Source organism: Ambystoma mexicanum, chromosome 10, assembly GCF_040938575.1.
Source record: "Ambystoma mexicanum isolate Mex_15411 chromosome 10, UKY_AmexF1_1, whole genome shotgun sequence".
Lineage (NCBI taxonomy): Eukaryota > Metazoa > Chordata > Amphibia > Caudata > Ambystomatidae > Ambystoma > Ambystoma mexicanum.
The window spans coordinates 1,681,719,222-1,681,739,780 of NC_090932.1; the positions used below are offsets into that span (position 1 = coordinate 1,681,719,222).

The window sequence follows — 20,559 nt, forward strand, 5'->3', positions numbered from 1 at the left end:
ACAAATCGGGGAGCAGGAGCATTGCAGGCTTGCCTTTGTCCATCAATTCCCCTATTTAGATCTTTAAGGCAGACACTGTTCTGTGACCTGCGCGGAAGCCTGATTGCCTCTTTCCCAGGATGCTGTTTACTTCCAGGAAATGTTTGATTTGAACCTAAGCAGTTTTGTCTAGAATGGTTCACAGGAATGGCACAGTAGTGATGGATCTATAGTTGTTGGGGGATTCTGGGTACAAAGATGTTTTTTTTTAGCAGGGGGCGAACCCATGTCTCTTTCAGGCAGGCAGGGACGGTGCTAAAGTTGAACGAGGCATTATGAATCCTGTCAAAAATGGGGCTAGTGTGTCTGCAAAATCTTTAATAAGATTGGCAGGGTAGACGTCGCCTTTGCAATTGGGAGGTTTGATTTGCTGAATGATGGTTAGTACTTCTGTCTCTGTTACTTCTCTGAAAGAGAAGAGAGTTTTATCTTTGGTGTCTGTGTTAGTCATTGGTGAAGAGGGAAGTTTGGCTTTGGGGAAGGCCTTACAGTGGGCGTTAAATATTTTTCTGCAGGAGCTCTATTTTATTTTAATCATGGCTGTTTGGACACTGGAGCACCAAGCTTCATCTTTCACAAGATCCTGGGTGCTTGTAGCTGGTGTGGCCATTTCTTTGATGGCAAACAGTTCTTTTGATTCCGATTTGGCATTTGAAATTCTGGCGTTATAAACTGTCGATTTAGCTAGAGTTATGGCTTTTTTTCATTGTGAAGCCAGTATTTTGTAGGCAACTAACGTGGATTCCTGTGGATCTGCTTGCCATTTGGTGAGGGCACTGCACTTGAGGGAGCGTATTTCTTTGAGCTTGGTGGTGAACCAGGAGTTTGCATGTTTCTTCCCTTTCGCTTTCTTACTCCCTAGTGGGGCAATGGTGTCTACAGTTGTTTTGATTGTGGTGTTACAGAGTTCAACCAGAACCAGGGGGTCGTTGGAGAACGGGAGCTTGAGAGCCGGAACTTCCAGAAACTGAAGGAACCTGTCGCTGGTGAGGTTACGTGAGCTTCTAGCTAATGCTGGTGGGGCGGGCGTGTGAGGTTTAGGGGTAATGTTGGTGGTCAGGATGGAGAAGTGAATAAGGTGGTGGTCTGTCCAAGGGGAGGGAGTATTGGAGCGGATTCCTGCTTCACAGTTGTGGTCCGATACCCAGTCTAGAATACGTCCTTTGGAGTGGGTAGGGTTCAGGATTCTTTGAAGGAAGCCCATGTCCTGGAGCGCTTTGGCTAGGGACTTGGCTTATTTATCTTTAGGATCATTGAAGTCCAGATTCAAGTCCCCCATTAGGATGCAGTTAGTTGTATTTTTTAGGTTTTCGCCTAGTAGATTTCCATGAAAGTCCAGTAGGGGCCTGGAGGGCAGTAGACGATATTGTCAGCAATAGTTGCATTTGGTGAGAGGGCAAGTTTTACAGATAGGGAGCCTGCATGCCCGCCTACCGGTGAGTTAGTTTGTCTAACTGCGAGGGTTTCCTTGACTATGAGGGCTAATCCCCCACCTTTACAATTGGTCTGTCTTGTCGGAAGATAGTGTAGCCTGGAGGGAGGGCTAGGGAGATGGCTGGTCCCCAGGATTCATGGAGTCATGTTTCGGTATTGGCGAGCGCATCCAAGTCCAGGTTGGTGAGCAGGTCATGTATCTCTATAGTATGTGCTGGGAGTGAGCGTGCATTTTTTTTTTTTAAACTTTTATTTATTCAGCTCGGTATCACAGATACAGGTGAGTAACAACAAAGCATATAGAATCAAAACAATGCAAACGTCACAGATTCATATGGTAAATACAAAAGAAATAAATAAGGGAAAAAGAACCCTCATATGCACATGGGGGACACATAGAAGATCAGTACAAGGGCAGGTGGAAAATAAATCAAGGACCAACTGGGGATGAGTGAGGAGAAAGAGCTGGAGATGTAGGATCTGAATCGGTGTCAGTGGGGGACATAAATAAGCGAAACATCAGCCAAATATCTCTAGGTCTGGAGCGGGCGGGCTGTTGTATCGCCCAGGACTCTTCGGTGTCAGAATCCCACGTAACTGTCCTGAGCCACTGTGCGTGAGTAGGGGTGGTAGGCCGAAGCCAGCAAAGTAGAATTGTACGCACAGCTAGTGGCATACAGAGGCCAGCTAGTTTCCTGGAATCACGGTGGAGCTCGGGGAAATCGTGGAATAGGCACTTCATTGGGGATGGGAAGATAGGGTGTTCGAGGATGGACGACACGGTGGAACACACTGCGCTCCAGAATTGAGTGAGACAGGGACAAGACCAGATCATGTGGATATAATCAGCATCCTCCTAGCCACATCTACGGCACCTAGGGCAGGAGTCATTCGAGATGCGATGTAGCCTAGTCGGGGTGTAGTGGTACATGTGGAGCAAATTAAATTGAATTAATTTGAATCGGGAGTTGAAGGAGACCCCCTGGATACGTGCGCACATATGGGTCCAACGATCGTCGGTCATTTCCAGGCCGAGATCCGTCTCCCAGGAGCGCTTTAGTTTGGAGAATGCTGGGGGTGATCTGGTTTGAAGCAAGGTGTATAGCCTGGAAATTTTGCCTCTCATAGGGGAAGGTGAGGACAGTTCAGTGGTTGCAGGCTCATCAGGTGGCAGTGCTGGGAAGCAAGTGTACTTGTGTTTGAGTACTGTACGGAGGGATGAATATTGAAGCCAAAAGGAGGGTCTCCGCCTAAGGAGCAGTGGGAGCTCAGGCCATTCTATGAAATTACCCTGTTCGAATATGTCACGTATTCATAACCCGCCTCAGCCCATGTACGAACAACCGAGGGAGGGACTTGTGGGACCTCCGGAAGAAAATTCCAGATTGGGAGGTTACCGTGAAAAGGATGGACGGTGCCCAACATTTGCAACGATTTGGATAAGGCCAAGGATGTGCACGTCACTGGATCCAGTGAGTCTAATACCATTGGCATGGGTGTGATCACCAGAGATCGGATGTCGCGGTCACTGACCGATAGCTTTTCCAGTCCGACATGGGGAGGGGGGTCCGATATATTAAACCAGTGCGCAATGTGTTGAAGTTGTGCCGCCAGCCAGTACTTGAGGAAGTCAGGTGCCCCAAAGCCTCCAGCCTCCATCGGGGCAGCAAGGGTCTTGAGCTTAAGGCGGACCGCACCCGAGTGCCAGAGGAAGGTATTAAGGGTGCGTGTCAATGCCTGAAAGAAGTCGGCTCCCGGCCACTGCGGAACATTAGCAAATCTATACAAGAGTTGGGGAAGCACCACCATCTTCAGTACCCCTATCCTACCCGCTAGTGAGATCGGAAGTTTGTTCCAGCCCTGTATTTTTATCATAAGGTTTGTAAGGTATGCTTGATAATTCTCCTCCAAGACCCGTTCAGTGTGACGCGACACCACTATGCCTAGATAAGTAAATTTAGACTGGGCCCAAGTGAATCCCATGGTGTCGGGAGGGGGCAGTGTGCTGGGAGTGAGCGGAAAAAGGGTTGATTTTTAGAGCAGTTCACCGTGAGACCAGAGATACGACCAAAGAGAACAATATCCTCTATTATTGGGGCCAGGTTAATTTCAGGGGAGCAAATGAAGAGGAGAGCATCATTAGCATACAGGGAGACTATATCCGAGGAACCGGCGGTACGTAGACCCCTATGTGCATGGTTTTGGCAAAGCATGTCCGAAAACGGCTCCATCGCTACAGCGAAGATTAAAGGAGAGAAGGGGCAGCCCTGTCTAGTGCCCCTAGCTATATGGAAGAGGGGGGAGCAACGGTCCATAGTGCAGACTCTAGCAACAGGGTTGGAGTAAAGTAGCCTGACCCAGGAGAGAAAGGTAGGGCCGAATTTGCATTTGTCGAGTACCCGCCAGTGGTACCTCCACGAGACGAGTCAAAAGCTTTCTGCATATCAAGTGTTGCAGCCACCGCGTGTACACCTGGGCTCACTCTACTTATAATGTTGAAGAGGCGTCTCAAATTCAAGGAGGTGGAGCGTCCCGGGATAAACCCCGCCTGGTCCGGGTGGATGATATGTGGCATGAAAGGGACAAGTCGAAGAGCGAGTAATTTTGCATAAATCTTGACGTCACAATTGATTTATGAGAGTGGGCGGTAAGAGCCACACTGGGTGGGGGGTTTGTTGGGTTTTAGTAGGACTGTTATGGTGGCTACGCGGAGCGAGGGGGGGAACTGGCCTACCTCCACCGACTCCTCCCAGAGAGCAACCAGACGAGGGAGTAGGAGTGATTTGAAATGTTTATAGAACTCGACAGGTATACCGTCCGATCCTGGGGATTTGCCTGATGAGAGGGAGTCTATGGCCTCCGAGAACTCCTCAGGAGTAAATGGGTTCTCAAGGGATCCGATGGTGTCGGGAGAAAGGACCGAGAGGGGAAGTTTATCAAGATAGGTGTCAATGTCTGACGTAGTGGCGTTGTCTGAGTGAGCATATAGGGATTGATAGAAGGAGAGGAATTCGGCATTGATATCTCCAGGTGAAGTGGCCACGGATCCGTCAGGTCTCTCAACTCCAGGAATGGGTGGGGCACCAAACTCACGCCGGAGAAGTCTAGCTAGGAGACGGCTTGGGCGTTCACCCTCACCATATTTCCTCGCATGCCCGGGGTTATCAAGAAACCTCAGCTCGCGGACCGCGAGCATGCGGAAGGTATCCAACTATCAAGCGGGAAGCCATCTAAGAGAGTCACAAGGTGTGTATAAAATTCGGGATCGTCGATGTTGGGACCGTAGATATTTAGCAGGACCACTTCCTTATTCTGCAGGGTACCATGGAGTAACACTTATCTGCCCAGGGGATCAATTGACGTGGCAATGGGGTTGAATCTAAGGCTCCTGTGAATAAGGGTCATAACCCCACGGCTCTGGGTAGAGTAGGTGGTAAGGTACCTTTGAGGACCCCATGATTTAGAAAACTTTTCACAATACTCAGTGCACGCATGCGTCTCCTGAAGAATCAGGATTTTAGTCCCATGTCTCTCGGCCTGGAGCTGTAGTAGTCTCATTTTCTTGTAGTTACCCAGCCCCTGTACATTCCAGCTCATAAATGTCAAAGTTTCCTCACTCAACACTCCCGAGGTAGCCATAGAGGAATACGGGTGGATGGAAATGTGCTCCCCATGGACGGTGCCCAATGCGGTCAGATCTGTAACACCCTCGGGTCCATGGTGTTCTGAACTCTACCTTTTCTGCGAATACCAAGCTTTTTTTTAATGTATAACCCCATTCCCCCCACCCTCTCCCACACCCCTCCCCCAAACAGAGGGATGAACACCCCACAGCCAAACAACCAAATCCAAAACAATGGCATCAACGCCTGGGGGGCCTGCGAACTGGCCTGGCGGCGATGCTCCGAACCATGAGGCAATTTTAGGATAAACAAGATGCCCGACAATGATATCCATTCCCATCCGGGGGCGGTCCCACGGGGGCGGGGGTGGGAGGGGCGGGCATGGTCACCAGATAATGAAGCAAGGATCGAAGGAGGGCCCAGAAGCGATCGGGGGAGCCCAGCAAGAGGTCAGACAACCCAGTAGAAGACTGTCGAGTGTACGTCGCAATGCCTGGAGAGGCCACAACGGTGCACAATCGGCTAGTGGGTTATAGTTGTCCAGTAGGGTCTCCCAACGAAAGGTGATCACTTGCAACATCAATATCACAACCAATATAATGGTGGTGGAGAAACAACGTTAAGAGGAGTGCAGTTCGAAAAAAACAGACAACACTGGGACCAAGAGGCTTCCCCGGGATTCCCGGGCAATCAAGAGAGCAGAGAGTGCATGTGGAGAGTATCTGGGATGCATCGATAGGGGACAGACCGCACCATCGACCGCCCAACAGCCCGACCACATTGTGGTACGTCAGTGAGTTAGTAACCAAAAAACAATACAGAGAAACATCAAAAGACATTAACATTATATATTACAGATGTGACCAAGTCGGGATGGATGGTGACTCTCTCGGCCCATGACGCCCTGTAGGCGCCGCAACAGGTAATGACAGTATGTTACAAGTCTAGATAAGTTCTGGGACAGGTCACAACGGCATCCACTCAACAATTAGTCTATGTTGTGGCAAGCCAATGTCTCATCGTGTAATCTGTTGCAATAAGGGATAAGACCCTAACAGTGCTTGTTACGAGTACAGTTCAGCCGGGGAAGTGTTCATCTATGAACCTGGAGGCCTCCTCAGGTAGCGTGAAGAAATACACTCGATTTGCATGCTCGATGCGCAGTTTAGCAGGATATAGCATGGCATATTTAACCTGGAGTTTCACCGCCAGGAAGGTCTTGCGCTCACGCTGGACCGCCTCCGAAAAGTCCGGATATAGGTGGATCCTGGCTGCGCCCAAGAGCAGGTCTCCCTTGATTCTCGCCGCCCTAAGTAGGGCATGACGGTCGCGAAAATTCGGGATTCTGGCTATAATAGGACGCGGAGGGGCGCCAGGTCTGGGCTTCGCTCTGAAAGCACGGTGGGCTCTCTCGATCGCAAACGGTGGGGAGAGTTTTGGGGAGTTCAGAAGTTGGAGTAGCATGCCCTCCACGTAGTCCTCCATAGGTTCTTGTATACCATCCTCCGGTACTCCGATAATGCAGAGGTTGTTGCGCCTTGAGCAAGACTCAAGGTCCTCGTTTTTCTTCTCCACCTCAGTAACGCGGGCGGATAGCGTGGAGACCTCCGCACGGAGGGAACCTAGGCCGTCCTCGCCGGTGCTCACCCGCGTCTCGATCTCGGCAACTCGACCATCAGTTCTCTCCATATGTGCCTTAATAGAGGATATCGTGCCGTTCATGTCATCCAGTTTACTATGAATTGTGGTGAACCCCTCGTGAATGTACTCCATCATTTTCTGGGAGTCGGATGGTTCCAGCGTCAGTGAAGTGGAAGGTTCCTGCGCAGCTGTCTCCGCCCCAGGGCCCCCCGAGGGCTTTGTGAACATATTGATAGAGGATTGCTTCTTGCCAATTTGCGTCGACATGATGCCGGTGGGGGGATGACCAGAAGACCAGACAGGGGAGTGGATAGGGCCCCGAGGAGAGGCACCCGGGTCGTCTTGGGCGCCGTGTGAGTGGAGGCAGAGCCGAACACCAGGACAGAATATGGCGACTCCGTTCCAGATGGGGGGACCAGTCAATGCCAGACTGCAGATGCCGGAACAAAAGGGTCTCCTCGGCCAGCTAATGTGTGTGGGAACCAGTGAACAGTAAGTGGCCCCAAGAACTTCTGTAGGGGATCAGGGCCCAAGAAGCAATGTCCAGCAGGAGAGGCAAGAGGAGCCGGAGTCTTGGGTGTTGATGTAGTGAGGTAGTGCAGGGGTACACCACTGTATGAGGCGGTAAGGTGGTTGGCACTCAGCCTAGTAGGTGGAGGTCGTCAAAGACAGGTGGAGAGGCCCGGAGCCTTGGACCAGGCGTAGCAGAAGGTCTAGCAAATGGGTGGTTCGGAAAGGGTAAACACCTCAGGCCGTCCCCGTATCAGTTAATAAGGCAGGTGAACCACCACCCACAGCCAGAAGCTTTAGGGGGGGGACTGGCTACAGGGCCCCAGGGGGGTCCCCCGTTGGCGTCAAAATGGAGCTGGTGGGTGCCGTGGCCGGGGGAGAGACCCCCCCGGGGAGCGACTCCGAACTGGCACACCAGTGCCAGAGGGTTCCAGGGGAGAGAGAATGGGGTCGCCGTGACCAGCCAGTCCCGCGGGTAGCGCCCGCGACCAGCCACGAGGGCAGGGGTCCAGAGTAGATTGTGGGGCACCACAGTACCCACCGTGTGTCGGGGGGCCCAAGCGTCTCCCAAGGCTTCCGGAATCGAGGAGACACAGGATAGAGTCCGCTGTAGTGAAGCGGGCGCAGAGGAGGTCTGGGCCTGGGACAACTCACCGCCCGGAGCCGAATCAATGGTGGGACGATCGGGGTCAGCACACCGCCCAGGACGGGGCAGCGGAGCGGGTCGCTCTGGAATCCAGTGCAGGTCCCAGCCCACAAGATGGAGAAGGAGGCCGCAGCGCAGGCCCGCCCCTCTGGTGTAAGGCGGGAGAGGGCTGCCGCGCTGAGCGAGTAGAGCGCCCCTCCCCCACAGCAGGCCGCGGGATACAGGCGCAGTCACCTAGAACTAAGAGCGGGGCCGGAGAAGCATCCGCTCCCGTCCCGCTCGCAATGAGCCGCAGCAGGAGCGGCTCAGCGGGAGGTACTCGAACAGCAGACGCCCGGCCCCACCAGCAATCCCAATAATGGGTCGGTTGTTTGTAATGCCGGGGCAAACCGGAGAATTTCGAAGGGAAGGTGCCTCACGGAACGGAGCTGAGAATCAGGCGGCCATCTTCTCTGAGCGCAACAGCGCCCCCCCCCGAGCGTGCATTTATGAGGGCAAATTGTAGAGACTATGAACTGGCATTGTCTTGTTCTTGCTTATAAAAAGGCATAGGGATTTCTCATATACTTGTTGGAACTCGTTAACGCCGGGGTCGAGGTGAACGGGCGGGTGCGAGGGTTGTATTAGCAACTTTCATTTAGTGGCAGCTGACGCGTGGTATGAGTACATGCATAGTAGTTTATTTCGAGCAGAAGTAGGTCTAGAGCATTTGTTATGCTGGGTGGGGGGTTCTGTGCGACACCTCAACCTTGCTAGTCTGCTAGCTAACACGTTAAGGAAATGGTTGGTAGTGAGGGGTGTCTGGGCGTGGAATGCGAGGGGTTTGCAGAAGAAGGAAAGCAGGAGGAGGGTAGGGGCAATGTCAACTGAGTTTGAAAGTGTATCCTCCATGCTGGGTTGCTTTGAGAGCTAGGTGGGCAATAACTGTGGTTAGAGGCCATGTCTCTTCGAGAAGCTAGGAGACACCATAAGCAATGTGGGTGCTGAAGCAAAAATGTATGTAGAAAGCATAGATACTTGTGGAGCTGTGCACAGTAGCAGTCGGGTGGCAGCGAGCAGGCTAAAAATATGAATGTTAAAGCGAGCTATAGCAGAAGTGCTTTTGGGCTTAAACAGTGTACAACAACATTGTCAGCGGTTAAAAGGCACCGCCATGAGGCATGGCCTGGAGAACCACTGATGAGGCTGCTCCTTTAATGGCCTCCGCATGAAGCCCACGGTTGCATCAATGAGAGCGGCAGTTTCCGCTTCATCTGGCTCAGTCTGGTTATTTGATCAAGCGGCTACAATTACTCCAGAATGCTGCTGCCAGATCTATCCTTCACCCCCCCTTTTGGAGCCCAATCTCCACTGCTAAGGCAACTGCACTGGCTTCCCGTTGCAGATAGGATTTCGTTTAAGTCCATTTGCATGGTGCACTGGACCTTCTATGGTCTCTGAGCAGAATATCTCTAAATGAAATTTCTGCGATATGTGCCCAACCGTTCTCTATGTTCCCAGTCGGCTTTTCTGGTAGCAGTCCCTCGGTTTGGGCTAGCTCGAGCAAGAGGGTGCGCCTTCTCGGTGGCAGCCGCTAAAACTTGGAATGACCTTCCCCTTGCTTTACGGGGGATTGCTTATCTCGTCTTTCGCCGGCTACTTAAAACAACATTATTCTAGAATCCAGTCTTACCATCATAATCATCTGGTCACGCTAATAGCGCCAAGCTGCCTTAGGGCATACGTGCGCTCAATCCATTTGGTTAACATAACATGACATAACATACCAATCTCTTTATAAATCTACCTGACAAGTATCTACTTAGGAACTGGTGACTTTTGGACACAAGGACTCAAGCCATTTTAGGGTTGGACTTGATAAGAGCTAGGGAAGCTGTTCTATGATTATCTTGAAGTGTTCTTTCTATTTCTAAAGCATACGAGTACTTGCCTGCGGTTCACTGGTCACTGAATGAAATGTTTTTTTTAAATTTTTTATTTTTATTCATTTTATTCAAACCAAACAACAATACAAACAAACCCAACACGCAGTGCAGTTTACAACAATTCCATTAAACACCAATTGTATTTTGATTTTTGCCACTGCTCCCTTAGTCCCACCCTCCATTATGAGCCTCTTTAAACTTCGCATTCAGTATCTGCTGCAAGTGGCTGGGTCTCACTATCCTCGGATTCCGTTGGGTCTGATATAGATCCAAACAGTTCCGCTATTAATAATTTCCATGCCATCAGGGTACCCACTTCTTCCTCCCCACTCATGTTGCTCGCCTCCTGCCATACTGCCGTTTCGGCCTCTGCCCATTTCTGTAACTCCTTCTTCCATCCCATGGCGATCCTCCGTTTTGCTAGCACGTATGGCAAGTCTTTCAGTTTCTCAACATGTTTAAGTTTCTGTCGTCTGGGGAACCCTCCCAGCAAGCAAGACCAGACCGTATCTATGACGAGCGTGACCCCCTTTGTTGCTAATTTTTGTGCCACTTCACTCCAGAAACATTCGATTACTGGGCACGACCAAAACATGTGTGTCATATCAGCGTTTTCCATGTCGCACTAAGGGCACGCCTGTCGCCCAGTGTTTCGAAACTTGGATATCCTCAGAGGGGTCATGTATGCTCTATGCGTTATATACAGCTGTATTTGTTTAAGTCTGGCGTTTCTTGACCCTTTCTTGTGATATCCCAGGGCGCGCTCCCACATCCCATCTCCCATTGGGGCCCCCACCTCCTCCTCCCAATCAAGTCTCAAATGTGTCAATTCCTTCCCAACCTTGGTCATCACCATCTCATACAATCTAGAAATCTCATGCCCCCCTTCCGATATGTCATATATTGCCCCCACAGTAGCATCTGGTTCCTCTGCCAACACTGTTTCAGGCCACGTTTTCCGAATTTTCTGAACCATCCTATGGTATGTAACATATTGGCCATTATGTAATCCCACCTCCTCCCCAAGTTCTTCAAAATCTCTAATGGTCCCCTCTTGCCAGATGTCCCACTGAATGAAATGTTAATTCTATTTCTCCTAATGATGAATGTATATATCGATTTTATAGAATTGGCAAGACAATATTTGACTAAAGGTTTCGCTTGCTTAGCGTGCATTTGTTGGCCATTTACCAGTGCATAGCCTAATAAAGCATTGTATTTTTATAGTTACCGGTCTGACTGGAATTATTGATGTTGCTCTGAGTGGACTCACTGAATCCCTAGACCCCTCTCATACCCTTCCTGAGACTAAGCCTTGCTGCTCCGCCACCAGCCGAGACTAAGCCTCGCTGCTCCGCCACCAGCTTGATTAGGTTTGGCTAAACTCTCAGTGCCTTCCCTGTTCGCCATAATAGGGTGGCCTTCCAAAATCCTCTCACCAGGGTTGATTGTGGAAATTCATTTTACCATACACCAATCCAACTAAATAGCCAGGGTGCAGGCATAAAAACACAAGGATGGTTTGAGGAAGGAGTGGCTAAGATTATGAGTGGTGTAGCCAGAAGGATATTACATAGATGCCACCAGTGTACTCCTCAACTGAAAAGATATGGTGCCAAAAGAGGCGGGATAAAAAGGAGAATACATGCAAAGGTAATTCTGGAGGGATTTTTACTACTGGTAAAAGCTGACTTGATCCTGGAGGGATTTAGCCAGTGGAAACAGCAAATAATACAAAGCAAGAGGAATTGTCTTTTTTTTGCCAGAGATGGGGAAATGAAGAACTATATGGAAATGTTATTTTGAAGGCAGGGAATCTCCCTCAGGGTGATTGGGCCAGCTAGGCATTTCTCCTTTTATTTTAAATGTAATAAACACAGTTCTACCATAACCCATTGTTATCAGAGTCCTGCTTCGGTTCGCCACACAGTGCTGTGTGCGACCAACCCCAACAGCTCCCTGGCTGTCAGTACCATGCGTTGTGCGTAGCATTATCAGTATTGGTAGTCACACAATACCTCGTTTGTGTCTAGCTTTTCTGGAGCTACAAAGAATGTTCAACATGGTGCCTTTCTTACCTTTGTGACAGGTTCATCTCCATCGCAACACGCTGGGACATGGTCACTGCAGCCACACGTCGAGGCTCTGTGATGCCGACAATACTGTCATCACTACCATGGGGGAGAAAAAGTAACATTTCAGAAACACAAAAATCCTAGTGAGTGTTACTATGACGGAGCATTCCAGTGGAGACATATGATTTATGCGGTTTTAAAATATAATGAAACAAAAAGAAAAATCAATAAGTGTTAAGACAATTTTGGTTCCACCCGCTGTTGAGGATTCTACTACCACTAAATTATGGGGAAGGCTAGTACGCAGGCAAGAAAGCGAAGCCAAAGCCTGCTAAAGGTAGATACCGTAAACAGAGCGACAAGGCTGAACTCTGAGCTATTGAGTGTATGGAACTAGTGTAGAGCCTCACCAAAGGCTTCCAAGAATCAATAAAACATTCTAGGCACAATTACCTTCTGGATACTTTGAGGAAAAATATACACACTGTTACCAGAATTAGTTACCATGTTTAACGTGCATTCACAATGATAGATATGTAGAATATGATTTTAAAAATGAACATTAAATCAGAGATATGTGCAAAAAATATAAAAGTAAGGAGATCCTTGGACCCCTTGTGCAACCAGGAAAAATATCCAGGGGCTGTCAAGTCCACCATAGACCATATTAGGAGAGTTGCAAAGTAAGTTCACATTGCCATCGGAATGAATGGGAAAAGTTAAAGGATCAGCAGGTTTAACAGATGCAAGCCCGATCTATCTTACAGGCGTGGATTCGGCAATGGGCAACGCCAGGGAAGTCCAAAGAAGACTCCAAGGAAATGTACCAGAGGTCGAAGGATGGACTTGTGACCCCAGGAGAAGTAGCGGCAAAATAGGAAGACACCCAACAGAACTCTATGGCAAGTGTGGTAAAGCCTTGGCTGCAAGGAATCTCTAAAGCAGATCAGAGGGGCACTTTGAGTTTCTTAAGTAAACGACTGCCTCTGGACTCCAAGGTAGGCCAGTGGATTCATCAAAAAAGGGCACCAGCAACCCAGTGAGTGAACAGCTCTTTTGCACATGTGCAGTTTATAGGATTCAGTTGCACGGTACTGGAACCCTGGGTCAACGATAATCCTAGAAATCCCGAAAAGGAATAAAGGCTCTTTCCAGGACGTGGCCCCTCGGACATGTATTGAAGAATGTTAGCGATGAGGGCCCCGGGAAGATGAGTACCCACAAAAATGGTTCCCAGCAGCAAAGCAGCAAAAGGTTCCATGACTGGGACAACGGCTGGAAGCACCCTCAGATGTCCCAAGATGACGATTTGATGGAGAGAGGAAGTTTCAAAGCCACATGGACTACAACAGCGACCCACAGCCAAGTGGGTGATCCAGGTGGTAAATGGCGGGATGCAGTGGTAAACGGCCCACAAAACGGTTCCAGAGTGGAGGGCTCAAACAAGCAGAGGTGGGAAGTCAGAAGGAATATTAAAGAAGAATGAGCTGGACCTTCCAGAGGTGAAAAGCCCAAAACAGGATATGCCCAAGCCACTGCACTTAGCAAGTACTGCCAAGTGATGGCTTTAAAAATGATGCCAAGTGGTGAGAAAACTTCAGCAGGTTGGCAGACTGACCACCCTCAAGTTACAAGGGAGTGCGAGAGAGCCAGTACACAGCCTGAGAACTTTTGCACAGGGGGGCTGGCCAAAGCTCTGCCAGCCAATCCCTAAAAGGGCCTAGGAGCAAAGGGTCAGATGACCAACCACACTGGTTGGTGTTAGGTAAGAATTGGAGTAGTAACCCTGTGGGAGACTACACCCTTGTCCTCTTGGTATTAGGTAACCCACCTATTGGTATAGGTCTGTACTACACAAGTTGGTAGTGTGACTGAGCAGCCGGACTTATCTCAAGAGGGGTACACATTTGCTGTAGATCTGTAGCATTGAAATCCACACATACAAGTATCCAAATAACACTTACACTCAAGTTTTTCTAGTAAAATAATTATTTATTAAACGGTCAGATTTAAAGAAGAATTCTTTATAAAGGGCAATGTGCAACAATAAAAATACACTTCAAAATATATGTTCTCAGAATCAAGGCAAAGCAAGTAGATGCTCTTTAGAGATGCTTCATACACACTTCCTACACCATGAGGGGACTTCACTAACTAGGACAGCGATGGCATTTATAGATCACTTTTGCACTTTGTAAACTCTGAGCTTGGTCAAAAGGAAAGGTTAAGGGAAGGAAAAATGTTAACAGGTTCTCAGAGCATGTGAGCAATTTAAATCACGCAATGAAGTCTAGATAAAAACCTTTCCCAGCAACATTAGTTCAAAACCAATGTATCACCTATAAGTGACAGTTAGAATCAAAGTCAATGGACTACAAGAGTATGCAGGGAGTCATAGCAGCCAAAGTGAATTGGAGCAAAATCTACGGAGCTGAGGCACTTATTAGACAGAAAAAAGTAGAGAGTTTTTTGTATGATATGATTGGTTATTTATAACACGCTTAATACCCAGAGGTTTCTAAGCGCGGACCCGGGGATCGAATCTGTGGTGCTCCATGTCGTCTTGCTTCCAAAGCGAGCATGTTGCGCCTGAGATATCCTCCCGAGACAATCCCGTAGAAAATCACTGTTGGGCCACAAGCTATTACACTTGTGAAAGTTAGAGCTGACTGCAAGTCTCAACTAAGAAAAGCAAGCTACAGACAAAGAGGTAAGTACCCCTTAGTCAGCACAGTACCTTGGGTTAGACGATGAGGATCCAGCTGGCTTCTGTCTTGGTTGCAGTGTTGCAGATCCTGTGTTCCTGGGCCTCAGTACTGGGGACAAAATGAGGATGTCTGGAGGACTCCTGCACAGCAGTTCGAAGGTCGGCGGCAGCTACGGGCTCTTTTCAATTCAGCAGCACTGCGCAGTTTCAGTGCGCGGTAGACAGCACCACCGCAGATCTTGGACACAGGTTGGGGTTCCTTCACTCCTTGAGTCCAGCACTCTGGTGAGGTGACTCAAGCTTGGATTGTCCTGCTTCGGGTCCTCAGGAGACTTCTGGAGCTTTTGAGTGGCTTACAGACGTTGCACTCGACTATGGATTTCTCGAATCCCAGCACTCGGTTCCAGCAGCAGCAAAGAAATACAGTCAGTTGGGGAAGGTATTCCAGCAAAGTTCATCTCGGGGTTAGTTGGTTCCACTAACCCAAGGGAAGAAGTCATACTTGTCGGAGCTACTCTTGTCGATTCGGAAAAGGAGGTTCAGCACATCAGTAGGGCATCACCGGACAGTTCAATGGTCCAGAAGGATGCAGAATACTTCTCTTCACTATTCTTTCGTCAGATGTTTCATTCAGTGGTCAACGCTGTCTTCAGTCCAAAAAGCCTCGCCTTTTATGCAGGTTTCTCCCATTAATGCACAGCCTAGCTGTCACTCACTGTGCAAGGATAGCCAGCCTATCAGGACTGGGTGCATTCAGGTAACCAAGGAGACTAAGGACAGGGAGTTTCAGCCACCTCACTCACTCCCTGACCTGCCAGACACATTGGAGCCAGAGGCGGGTTTCAGTACTGAAGCCCGCAAAGGCAAAACAAACCAAGGGCTTAAACCTAGTTTGGAGCGCAGAGTAACACCCAAGAAAGACCTCACAAACAAGAAATGGCAAAAAAAGTAAGTGCCATTTTGACACAATGGTCACCCATGGTTGCTATACTGGAGCAGAGGATTCAGCCTGCGGTAGAAAAGCACAATGGTAGGAAAATTAAACCACTGCCACCAGCCATTTAAAGTAGTGAGGGTAACATAAAAAATGTTGCATGGGAATGTAGAAAAGGGGGCTACTAAGTAACCCCCAGTACTCCACATAAAATGGGGTGTGCTGGATCCACAGAGAAAAAAAGATAAGTAAAGTCAATTTCACTTTACTATTTTTGGGAACAGTAGTTCTTACAAGAAAAGGTATTTACACCTTCAGCGAAATCTAAAGGATTTCTCTGTGACCCGGCACTGAAGGTGGTGTGTGTCACCATACAAAAAGTAGATGCCTATGGAGTTTGTCAGACTCCAAAAACAAAGGAAATACATAATCCAAATTAGATAAAAATTCATGAGAGAGTGAGGGCTCACTCTCTCCAGGGTGAAAATTAAAAAGTCCTAAAGTCCAGCAAAAGAGCTGGGAGTCTCTAAGGTTGAAGGGAATCATCACAGAAATGTCACGACCCTCGCCCAAAACCCCCTCTAGCAAACCCTTGGCCAGGTGGATTTAGGACTCGGGCCTCTAGAGCCTGGCATCCTCTTCAAAAGCCCTCATGGGGCCAGTCCTGGCACCTATGGCGCCAGGTTCATACACCATGAAAAAACAATGTGTTTGGGAACTACTTTATTGTATTGTCAGCCAACATGGAGGCATCCACATAGCTTGGTTCCAAAGAGCTATGCGGTCTAGTGTTTTGGGTGTGGTAGCTAGGGACTACTTTACCTGCACTATTTTGTTGGGGCTATTTAAACCACACCCGAGCAAGACAACACGCTTTGCGTTACTTTGCAGCTTGCAATGTGACGCTCACCGTGTCCAGCTATTCCCTCGAACCTCGGAGAAGCAGAACCTGCAAGAAGACAAAAGGAACATCATTAGCAGCAGCAGCATCTTACCTGCAGTCTTCATCTTTAAACACTCGCAGCTACTGAGAACAGCTTCCTCGAATCTGCACGCCTCCGGGACAGAACGACCTGAAAGAGGAAGATAGAGGCAACATTAAAGAAATCAGTAGAGACATTTACAAATTACGAACTGCTCAAAAGGCTTACCTGGCTGGTCACCTCTCGGCTGGCACCACTCCGGACATTCCACTCGCGACCTACAAGGGAGGAAAACGCAGGTTAGCAAAGGCAAAACTTTGCAGCGCTGAGCATAGCGCTTACTTACCGCATCATAGTGCTCTTAATGCGCCATCATTTACCAGCGGGGCTCAACCAAGCCAGTTTGCCGCGCTGAAGCTCCGTATACCTAAGGGAGAAAAAAAAGAGACATTTTAAACAAAGAAAGGCATGCAGGATAGCAACAAAACTAAAGAACAGCATTAAGACCTACCTGAACAATATCAAACGTGCCGGCGTCAGTGAAGTAACTGGACCACACTCTCCCATGAAAGACAACGCGCCCCTGCAAAGAAGGCAGGATGGAGAGCACGCCTAAATCTACCACAAGGTGAGGAGAGGGTGCCAGAGGGACTAAAATCATACGGGGGTGGAGGGAGGATACTTACCCCAGTCGGTCAGTCTTGAACACAGTCCTCCTGTAATTTCAGGCAGAACCTTCCCCGCAGACCACATCAGGGCAAAGCTGAGAAGCATACCAGCGAGTAACCCGGCTGGGTGGCGTCCCTATGGATACCAGGTGAGCGTAACAAGAAATGAGAATTCTCCCTAATCGTTGGTCAGTAATAATACCATCTAAATCAGTTAGGGCTAATATGGAGGCTGTCACTGTGGGTTCAATTTTAAGATCTCCTAAACAAACGACAGCAGGGAGAGACAAAATGGCAGAGAGGAGGATTTTTAAAAAAAACATTGTTACCCCAATGGCTACCAAAATGATAGATGGCACTACCAATGGGCGAAAATATGTGGCAACCTTGGTGGATCCTAAACTAAATTATAGTTCACAACAACCTAATCCCATACATCTGAATAGGGCAAATATTAGGGAGAATTCTCAAAATGTGCTAATTCCGCTCTACCTTAAAAGGCCCCCATCTCTTTTGCTGAACTTTGGGGCTCTTTACTTTTTAATTCTGTTTGTTATCTGTGTTTATGTTCTTTGATTATGGAGTTTTAGATAACGCCATTGGCATCATCTTTTTTATTTGTGTCACACAGCACCCTCAATGCAGTGACAGAGGGGAGCCTTTAGGCTGTCCCAAGGTTTAAATACCTTCTCTGGGATAAACTACTGTTTCCCAGAGAATGTAAGGTTAAATTGACTTTACTAGTCTTTAAATTCCTAGACCCATCACACACTACCTTCGTATAGAGTGTTGGAGGGGTTACCTAGTATCCCCTATGTCTAGAAACGCATGTAGCAGTCAAATGCTACCCTTTCCTATCGAAATGGCTGGTGGCAGTGGTTTTACAACGAACTACTATGATTTTTCCCGACCGTGAACACCGGTGGCTAACAATCACGGGAGCCACGTTTTTCAAGATGGTACCTTCAGCCCTTAAACGGTTCCCGGTCTTCTTTTTGGAAAGGTCCTTCTAGGGTCCCTTTGTTTCTATGTCTTTGGTGGGCTTCAGGACTGAAGACCGCCTCTGACGTCTGAGTGTTTGGTGTGGGCAGGAAGTGAGGGAGGTGCTCGAAAACTCCCTGTGCTTAGTCTCCTAGGAGACCCAAATGCACTCTGGCGTGATTGGCTGGCTGACTGTCGGAAAGGACAGCCACCCTGCTGAGTGAGTGGCAGCTAGGCTGGAATGAAAGGGAGAACATTTTTTAAAAGGCGAGTCTCTTGGACTGGAAAGCAGAGTCGACCACTGGAACGAAAGAACAGAAGACGAACTGGAAGAAGACGGTTGCTGCAACCCCTGTTGGTTTGCCGTTGGTTTGCCCGCTGAAGCCCTGCTGCAGGTCCGAATTGCCAAGTTCATCTCGACAGAGAAGCCCCTTCAAGGACAAATTCTTCCTTTAAGTTGGTGGGACCAATCAACTCGTAAACCACCTGGATAGCATTCTTGGAGCTGGTTAGGATTAACCAGGGGGATGGACACCAGCTTGTGTGCCTGACTACAGCTACTCGAACTGAAGTGACTCCATTTTGTCCGCGTTTTCCGACGATTCCATGCAGTGCAGGAGTCCCCCGGCGTCCTCCCTCTTGTCCCCGCGACTGAGCTCAGAACAGTGAGATCTGCAGGAACTGCCAGGAACCAACCTCTTCAGCTGCATCTTTTGCTTCATATTAAGGTACTGTGCCAACCCGATTGAGAGAACGCATCTCTTGCGGTGAAAGCTCGTGGAACTTTCCCAACGTGCAGGCCTAATCAGCTTGTGACCCAGCATACGATTCTTTTTCGTACAAACTACTTCTGAGAACTTTGGCAAAGACTTTACCGTTTACTACAAGAACTGCTCTTTTCTATCCAAGACACTGGTCCATTGACTTTGGCCTAGGCCTATTGAACTGAATCGAGTCCTCTAGTGAACTGAAACTATTTGCACTGCCTAAGAAAGTATTTGTGATCTATTCTATTAACTTGTGCCTTTGCCCTCCTACTTAAAGTAACTGAAATGCTGTTTTGCTCCTATTTCAGGGGAGCCTAATTTGCTCAGAAACTTACTGGTTTTGGTTTTGAAGTTTGTGTATGATATTAAGTTGCCTCCTTCTAATGAATGTTTTATAAATGATTGTGTAATAAATTAATAAGTGTTTTACCAAGAAACCTTAAGTATAAGTGTCTACTTGAACCACTGTGATTGTAAACCTCGGAGTAACCTCTTTTACTGCTTACATTCCCTCTTGAGATAAGCCCGGCTGCTCAGCTCGCTACCACAAACTCTGTAATACAGATTTATACCACAGGTTGACTTTGCTTACACCTGTAGTCCTAATTGTATGTGGTGGTCCCAGAGGGTACTGCATGCAATTCTGCCTAACAACGAATAAATCACCCAATGACAAAAATGGGGAGCCTGAGAGGCATCCCCGATACAGTATGCCTCAGGGGCAACCCAATGCCATACAGAAGGTAAAAGAGGGAGAAATGGCAGGTGTGTTAGGGGAGCTTTCATAAAGTCCCACTTGGAGGTAAGACTTTAGTCGGCTATCCCAGTGGTTTGTAGATCTCCAACTCTTAGTATCAGTCTGTACTAACTCAGGACCTTGGTTGTGTGCAGAGCAGTCAGGCTTATTTTAAGATGAAGATGTGAGCTGTAGGTAAGTACACTGAACCTTAGCTAGACATGCACATCAAAGAAACTCTTACACTTCTAGTTTATACAACATTATATATTTATTATATATATATACACACCAGAGTCACTTTAAATACTTTAGACGTTTACACTAGAACACTTCGGAATACTTGATAATACACTTCAAATTACACTTCACTTTTGGGTTTGTTCAAGGTAACATTTATAGCAGCGTGAGAAAGGGAAAAGACAATGTTATCGTATTATCGGTTATTATGCGCACCTGCGGTTTTTAACAGTTCATACGGTAATACATTTACTCTGCAAACACATACAGTAAAGTCACTTTAAGGGAGGAGAATGGTTAGTTAGTTAGCGTAACATTAGCTTGGTTCCAGGTTCTAGAGAGGGTTTTTTCGCACAGCAAGTCTTAAGTCCAAAAATGCAAAACTAGCTAAAGGTAGTTCGGAGGGGACATAAACTCTTGAAAAGCAGCAGAATACGAAGAGTTCCAGAGGATTTCTCCAGTCTCCAGTGTTATAGAAGCAGCAGGTTAACAACTAGCACGGGAGACCTGTAAAAATGACTCGATGAAGGGACACAAGCAGCGGCTTAAGTCTGAGGTAAGAAGGGGTGACCCTGGATACTTTTAGATACACTCCAACGCTCTGGAGCGACGTCTTGGAATCAAGTAAGCAATACCTTTTCCCCACAGTACCTTGAGTTTGAGGAAAATGCTTGTGCTGGATTCTCTGCGATGCTGCAGCTCTGGATCCA

The 20,559-nt window shown here is 48.2% G+C and overlaps 1 protein-coding gene across 1 annotated transcript in view; it reads right to left on the minus strand.

The window, feature by feature from the left end:
* The window catches only part of DHX37 (DEAH-box helicase 37), a 1,051,990-nt gene that overhangs the window by 897,208 nt on the left and 134,223 nt on the right, over positions 1–20,559 (minus strand). Inside the window, exon 7 of the mRNA XM_069620118.1 lies at positions 11,897–11,989. Coding sequence (XP_069476219.1) covers positions 11,897–11,989 — 93 coding nt within the window. The remainder of the gene's footprint in view (positions 1–11,896; positions 11,990–20,559) is intronic.